This window comes from Orycteropus afer, unplaced genomic scaffold, assembly GCF_000298275.1.
Source record: "Orycteropus afer afer isolate SDZICR_OR568_19922 unplaced genomic scaffold, OryAfe1.0 scaffold00130, whole genome shotgun sequence".
In the NCBI taxonomy this organism is placed as follows: domain Eukaryota; kingdom Metazoa; phylum Chordata; class Mammalia; order Tubulidentata; family Orycteropodidae; genus Orycteropus; species Orycteropus afer.
Genome location: NW_006921717.1, coordinates 5,790,407 through 5,798,832, shown reverse-complemented (window position 1 = coordinate 5,798,832; position 8,426 = coordinate 5,790,407). Strand labels below are relative to the sequence as shown.

At 44.6% G+C, this 8,426-nt stretch overlaps 1 protein-coding gene across 1 annotated transcript in view; it reads right to left on the bottom strand.

Annotated features, from left to right (window-relative positions):
• LOC103200488 (phospholipase A and acyltransferase 3) overlaps positions 1–7,426 on the bottom strand; it is a 25,204-nt gene extending 17,778 nt beyond the window's left edge. The window contains exons 1-2 of the mRNA XM_042781518.1: positions 7,368–7,426; positions 7,135–7,277 (exon numbers count right to left, since the gene is read on the bottom strand). Coding sequence (XP_042637452.1) covers positions 7,135–7,277; positions 7,368–7,426 — 202 coding nt within the window. The remainder of the gene's footprint in view (positions 1–7,134; positions 7,278–7,367) is intronic.
• Positions 7,427–8,426: the final 1,000 nt, after the last annotated feature.

The following is an 8,426-nucleotide window of genomic DNA, read 5'->3' as shown; positions in this document are numbered from 1 at the left end:
GAGGGCCAGCCAGGAGACCACTGTGGCTGAAGTCTAGAGACCCTGGAGGAGAGAAGAGGAAGATGAGGTTCCAAGAAGCTGACAGGCCAGACCACACCAGGCCCAACAGGTCAGGACAAGCACTTTGAATCTTATTCTAAACTCCAAAAAGAGACTTCTAAGGAGAGGAATGATATAACCTGATTTACACTTGAGAATGACCGTGCTGTTGCCCAGTATGGAGAGACTGACCATGAGTGGACAAGAGGCAGAGAGATGAGCTGGAGGCTGCGATCATAACCAAGTGAGAGTGAGTGAGAGCTTTCACCAGGGGTGTAGTATCAGAGATGGTGAGAAGCCAGATCTGGGTCTGTTTTGGACGCAAAGCCAATAGAATTTCCTAAAGGTTTAGATATGGGGTGAGGAAAGGAAAAGAACTGAGGAAAACTCTTAAGCACTTGGCCAGAGTAACTGGATGGTGTCATCTACTGAAATGCAGAAGACAGGGAAGAGGAAACAGCAAGTTTAGCTTGGATGACATCAGGTCTTCCATGTAAGGTATGTCAAGTGCAAGATGTCGATTAGATGCCCAAATGGAGATGCCAAGTAGTCAATGGCTTATAAGAGTCTGAAGCTGAACAAGGAGGCCCAAGCTGAGGGCACAGTCTTCAGTGAATACAAGACTCTGGAAGCCTTAGGACCCCATGAGGCCACCTGTGGAGAGGAACGCCCAAACCCCATTTAGAGGTAAGGGAGAGGAGGAAGAGCCCCCATGGGAAATCTAAAAGGAAGGGTCCAATGAGAGACAAAGAAAGACAGACGCCAGGTGAAGAGCAGAGAGAAAGGTCACTCATGTCAAATGCTACAAAGAACCCCAGTGAGCAGTGGCCAGAAAAGTAACCTTTGTTTCTGGCAAGCTGTGGAAGGTATTTTGGTAGCCTTGATGACAACCCCTCCAATGTGAAGCAAAAAAGAGAGCCTGGGTGGAGGAAACTCCAGAGAGAACAGTTTTATGAATTGAACTGTGTTCCCAAAAAATATGTGTTGCATTCCTTATAGCTGTGGAGCCCAGGGCTCGGGGGCTGCTTTTCCCTTGGGGGTGGATATATATTAAGGCCAAGGCCCAGGTAGGTGGGTGCAGGATTGGGAGCTGCTTTTTGCTTGAGGGCAGCTCTATTTTAAGACCAGGGTCCTAGGTAGCTGAGCACGGGTCTCGGGGGCTGCTTTCACTTGGGGTCAGCTCTATTTTAAGGCTGAGGCCCAAGGTAGGTGGGTGCAGAGAGGTTAGGGACAACTAAGAGAGATGAACTTGTCTATCAGTTTGTGGTCCTATGGTGGCTTACATGTTGCTCTGAGGCTGGAGGCTATGCCACTTGTGTTGCAAAATGCCAGCAGGGTTACCCACGGTGGACAGGTTTCCATGGAGCTTCCAGGCTAAGACAGACTCGGAAGAAGGAAGAGGCCATCCATTTCTCAAACAACTGGCCAGTGAAAATCTTATGAATAGCAGGGAAACACTGTCTGATATATTACTGGAAAACTTTATGAACAGCCCTGAAACACTGTCCAATACAGTGCCAGAAAATGAGCCCATCAGGTCAGAAGACACTCAAATTTTAACTGGGGAAGAGCTGACTCAGCAGAGTAGAGACAACTTTAAAAATATGGATAAAACTTGTGGGATCTCCATTGGCTGATGTGGCATGACTCAAAATTAGTAGAAACAGATGTAAACATCCATTAATAATTGGAACATGGAATGTACAAAGTATGAATCTAGGAAAATTGCAAGTTGTCAAAAATTAAATGGAACACATAAAGATTGTTATCCTAGGCATTAGTGACTTGAAATGGACTGGTTTTGCCTATTTTGAATCAGACAACCATGTGATCTACAATGACAACTTGAAGAGGAATGCTGTGGCATTTGTCATCACAAAGATTGTTTCAAGATTTGTTCTGAACTGCAATACTGTCAGTGATAGGATAATATCCACATGCCTAGAAGAAAGACCAGTTAATACTACTATTATTAAAATTTATGCTCCAAGCACCAAAGTCAAAGATGAGGAAATTGACGATTTCTACCAACTTTTGCAGTCTGAAATTGAACAAACATGCAATCAAGATGTTCTGATTATCACTGGTGACTGAAATGCAAAAGTTGGAAACAAAGAACAATCACCAGTAATTGGAAAATATGGCCTTGGTGATAGAAATAACACTGGAGATCCCATGATAGAATTTTGCAAGACCAACGACTTATTCGTTGCAAATACCTTTTTTCAACAACGTAAGCAATGCAAACTTCACCAGATGGAATACCAGGAATCAGATTGACTACATCCATGGCAGGTGGCAATGGAGAAGCTCAATATCTTTGCCCAAAACAAGGCCAGGAGCTGACTGTGGTACAGATCATCAACTGCTCATATGTGTGTTCAAGTTGAAGTTGAAAACAATTAAAGCAAGTCCATGAGAGCCAAACTATGACCTTGATAATATCCTTCCTGAATTTAGAGGCCATTTAAAGAATAGATATGATGCATTGAACACCAATGACCAAAAACCAGAGGAATTGTGGGATGACATCAAAAATATCATCCATGAAGAAAGTAAGAGGTCATTAAAAATATAAGAAAAGAAGAAAAGACCAAAATGGATATCAGAAGAGACTCTGAAACTTGGCCTTGAGCTGACAGCAGCTAAAGCAAATGGAAGAAATGACAAGATAAAAGAGCTGAACAGAAGATTTCAAAGAGCAGCTGCAGCAGACAAAGCCAATTACTATAATGAAATGTGCAAAGACCTGGAGTTAGAAAACCAAAAGGGAAGAACACACTCAGCATTTCTCAAGCTGAATGAACTGAGGAAAATATTTAAGCCTTGAGTTGCAATATTGAAAGATTCTATGGGCAAAATATTGAATACTGCAGGAAACATCAAAAGAAGATGGATGGAATACACAGAGTCACTGTACCAAAAAGAATTGGTCAATGTTCATCCATTTTAGAAGATGATATATGATCAAGAAGTTGAAGCTGCACTGAAGAAATTGGCAAAAAAGAAAGCTCCAGGAATTGATAGAATACCCATTGAGATGTTTCAACAAACGGATGCCCCGCTGGAGGCACTCATCCGGTTATGCCAAGAGATTTGGAAAACAGCTACCTGGCCATTTGACTCGAAGAGATCCATATCTGTACCCATTCCAAAGAAAGGTGATCCCAGAGAATGTGGAAATTATCAAACAATATCATTAATATCACATGCAAGTAAAATCTTACTAAAAATAATTTAAAAAACAATTGCAACAGTATATTGACAGAGAGCTTCCAGAAATGCAAGCTGGATTCAGAAGAGGATATGGAACAAGGGATATCATTGCTGATGTCAGATGGATGTTAGCTGAAAGCAAAGAATACCAGAAAGATGTTTACTTATATTTTATTCACTAAGCAAAAGCATTTGATTGTGTGGACCATAACAAAATTATGGATAACACTGAGAAGAATGGGAATTCCAGAATACTTGACTGTACTCATGAAGAACCTGTACATAGACCAGGAGGCTGTCATTCGAACAGAATAAGGGGATACTGCATGGTTTAAAATCAAGAAGGGAGTGTGTCAGGGTTGTATCCTTTCACCATACTTATTCAATCTGTATGCTAAGCAAATAATCCAAGAAGCTGGATTATATTAAGAAGAACATGGCATCATTAACAACCTGAAATACACAGATGACACAACTTTGCTTGCTGAAGTGAGGATGACTTGAAGCACTTACTGATGAAAATTAAAGACTACAGTCTGCAGTATGGATTACACCTCAATATAAAGAAAACAAAAATCCTTACAACTGGTCCAATAAACAGCTTCACAATGAATGGAGAAGAGATTGAAGTTGTCAAGGATTTCATATAACTTGGTTCCACAATCAACACCAATGGAAGCAGCAGTCAAGATATCAGACGACATATTGCATTGGGCAAATCTGCTGCAAAAGACCTCTTTCAAGTGCTGAAGAGCAAAGATATCTCCTTGAAGATTAAGGTGCGCTTAACTCAAGCCATAGTATTTTCAGTCACCTCTTATGCATGTAAAAGCTGGACCATGAATAAGGAAGACCGAAGAAGTGTTGATGCTTTTCAGCTGTGGTGTTGGAGAAGAATGCTAAGAGTACCATGGTCTGCTAAAAGGACTAACAAATCTGTCCTGGAAGAAGTGCAGCTAGAATGCTCCTTAGAAGCGAGAATGGCCAGACTTCACCTCACCTATTTTGGTCATATTGTCAGAAAAAACCATTCCCTGGACAAGGATATCATGCTTGGTAAAGTGGAGGATCAACGAAGAAGGAGAAGACCCTCAACAACATGGATTGACACAGTGGCTGCAATGATGGGCTCAGGTATAGCAAGGATCATGAGACTGGCACAGGAACTGGCAGTGTTTCTTTCTGCTCTGCATAGGGTCACTATGAGTCGGAGACAATGCAACGGCACCTAACAACAACAACATAGCTGTGGATGTAATCCTGTTTGGGTGGATCATAAACCTAATCACTTCTGAGATACACACAGATACACAGACATACACATGGAGAAAGACAGATATCATATGAGGATCATCAACAAGCCAAGATGAAGGAATAGCTGGGGCTACCAACAGGGAAGGAATCAATGTGGTCAAGATTCTGATTTGGACTTTCAGCCTCCTGCACTGTGACAAAATAAATTCCTGTCCTTTAAAGCCACTCACTATGGCAGTGCAGCACTAAGAAACAGAAACAAATGGGAAGTGAGGAACCAGAGATGGCGATGGTGGACAATGCTATGATGAGATTTGTTCTAATAGGCATTAGCTCAAGAAGGATGTGAGGTCTAGAGGTGCATGTGTGTTTTATCAATGGAAGATACTACAGATATTCCTATGCCAGTAGGAATGACCTAACAGAGAGACAAAAGATGATATAGAAAGGGGCGAGCAGTGAATTACTTGGTGTGGCTCTTCTCACCATGGTCTTTGTGACTCCTACCAAATGATCAGGGGCACTATGTAAATGTGAGGTGCTCGTGGCCCACGAAGGGGATTGGATACCTTATTAACAATGTAAATAAGGTACGTGGCACTCTTGGAGGGTGGGACCATTGCGATAAGGTGTATGGAATCCTAATGTGGAGATTGGTCACTTCTGTCATTCTGCTAGGCTTAAAATGAGCCTCCCAGAGGCAGAACTAGAGTTGATCTAGTTACAGGTCCGGGCAGTGTTTCGTTCTGCTGTGTGTAGGGTCGCTATGAGTCAGAGACGACTCAACAGCACCTAACAACACAACAACAGAGGCTGAAAGGGTACCATCAAGGAAGAGCAGCCTAGAGTGGAGCATATCCACCTGTTACTTCCCTGTTGTTGTTATGTGCCGTCGAGTCAGATCTGACTCATAGCGACCCCTCCTTGGGTTTCCGAGGCAATATCACTACGGAAGTAGATTGCCCAACCTTCCTTCTGAGCAGTGGCTGGTGGGTTTGAACCGCCAGCCTTCTGGTTAGCAGTCAAGTGCCTTAGGCACTACGCTACCAGAGCTCCCTAATAAACCCTATAATGGTGAATATTGTCTGTGACTTCTGTGTGGCCACTGCAACGAATCATCGAATCCATCAGAGAGGCAGAGCATGCGCTGGTAAGAAGGCTGGAGGGTGATGGTGTCTGACTTACACCTTACGGGAATCAGCTTTGGGCTGTTGCTGTTTATCCTCCTCTCCTTCCCCCTCATGAAGCTGGGGGAGGATGGAAGAGAATGCCGCCCCCACACTCTTTTTGTAAAGGGATAAGGTATGTGAGGCGCAAAATGCTTATGAAAGTAAAAGGAGCTGATCCAGGGCCCGTGGGAAAAGGCTGGATGTTTATATAAAGGTAAGGGCACTTTGCGTTGTAACAGAAGAAAAGATGTTGGTTAACTAGGGGTGGAACGGATGAGATCAACTCTAGTTACCTCTGACTTCTCTACGGAGGTAGCACTGTGTGAGGTTAAAAGCCAAAGGTGGACAAAAGACAAGTTCAAGAACATCCGTAACAACTGTATTCACAGTAGCCAAACACTGGAAACAATCCAACGCCCATCAGCAGAAGAGTGGGTGACAAATTGTGGCATATCCATACAAGGGAAAAGATATCACAATGGAAAGGGAAGAACTACCACTAGATGCCAGGATGCAGGTGACTCTCACAGGCCTGACACTGAGTGAAAGAAGGAGATAGTGTGAGTCCTCCTACGTGAAGTTCTAGACCAGGCAAAACGAACCCATGCAGAGAAGTTAGGACAGTGGTTGCCTTCAGGGAGAGTGGGGGCTACTGAAGAGGCAGCGTGAGGAAGCCTTTGGGGGTCCTTATCTTGAGCTGGCTGATCATTACATGGATGGATGCATTTTTAGAAATGTCCTGACCTACACATGATTATATCTCTGCATCTTACGATATTTATGTTCTCCTCAAGTAGAAAATTTGAGAAAAATTCTCCCAAGTAAAGTATTTTTAGCCTTATTTTACAGACAAGGAAGCCAAGGCTGGGGGGTAGAGAAACTGGGTTTATAACAAGTCTGTGTGTCTAAACACCTGGGCTCTTTCTTTTTTTCTTTTGTGATTTGGGTGCAAGTTCACAGAGCAAATTCATTTTCCATACAGCACTTCATACACATTTTGTCTCATGACATTGACTGCAATTCTCCACAATGTAACAGCTCTCTTCCCACTTCCTCCCCATAATTACCTCTTCCCTGTGTCCTTCCCTCCCATGTACTCCCACCCCACTCCACCCCTCTGAGCTATTTCCCTGTGCAAACACTGCCCTTCACAAACACCTGTGGTCTTTCCAAGAGTTTTATGCCTAAGAGTTGAACCAGTTTAGGACAAAGACATAATATGTAAAACATGGGAAAGCAGAGCTACCCACCAGACTCCTACCTCAGCTCGTCTACAGAACCCCCGGGGTTCCCAGGGCAAAGTTGGAGAACCACTGCCCCACAGAAATGGACTCCTTTTAACACTCAGGAACCCACCACCAGTCAGGAGGCAGGGAGGATGGCAGGGTCACCTGCTACCCACAGCTCCCCATCTCCCTCTCCTCCCAGCCCCAGGGCCCAGCCCAGCGGCCCTTACTTGGGGGGGCCAGGTGGATCACATATCCATCGCCAACGTAGATGGCCCAGTGTCTGTAGAAAGGGCGGAAAATCTCAATCAGGTCCCCAGGCTTGGGCTCTGGCTGCAAAACCAAGAACAGGGCTGTTAGAGGCAGCAGGAGACTTTGGAAGTGGGGCAGGGCTCAGTTAGGAGGGTGCAGCTCAGCGGTGCCCCACTATCTGATCACCTGGACATACGTCTCAAGCTCACACCTGCCATTCCGACGCCGCTCTGACTTCATGAGCCTGGGCCCCAGGGCTGCAGGCACCATGGCCCTACCCACCCGTCATTCCAAACTGCAAAGTGCAAGCTGAGAGGTTTCTTCGTTAGCAGCAGGCTCAGCCTTAATGGTACTGTCTAGGAACAGTATTTATTGCACTCTTACTCGGAGCCAAGCACTCAGTGAAGTGTTTCAGAGGCTCAGCAAATCCACACAACCCCCCTATGAGGTAGGCACTGTTAAGAACCCCATTTAATAGATGGAAAATCAAGGCTCAAAGATGTGACAGAAGTTGCTTATGAGTGACATGGCCACGTTTCTACGCCCAACTGGCTGATTCCCAGGTACAGCTTCTTGACTACCACCCTCTCAGGCAAGCACCACTGGTTATTTGACTAGAGCTGCCAACCTGAGATCCCTGCCAGGGGCTGCCGAGTTGGGAAGGTGTCCCGCAGACACTGCACGGCCTGGCTCAGGGCCTGGTTGAACACTGGTATCCGTCTCTGGCAGCAATGACCTCCTGCCTGCTCTGCCTGATCATAAGAAGATGTGAATGGATATGTGAGAGGGTGTGTGTGTGACAGTGAAAGTATGAAAGTGTGTTGTGAGTGTGCATGTGTGTAATCATGTGTGAGTGAGCATGTGAGCATATGTATTAAGATTATGTATGAGAGCATGTGTACGTGAGTATGTGTGAGTGTACATGTAAGAACATGTGTATGCATGTATATGTGACTATATGTGAAACAACTGTGAGAATGCATGTGTGAAATCATGTATGTGTGAACATGGGAGAGTGCCTCTGGTGGCACAGTGCCTAAGGCATTTGCTAACCAGAAGAATTGAGGTTCATACCCACCAGCCACTCTGTGATAGTTGAAGATCTGTCAACTTGGCTGGACTTCACTTGTGAGTGTTGTTTCTCATGATGGATCACATGACTATGTCCTAAGCGGCCGGTCAGTCTAGGGGGAGTTTCCCCAGGGGTGTGGCCTACCTGTAATACTATCCGAGGAACAAACTGGAAAAAACAGGATTCTAGATATACGCT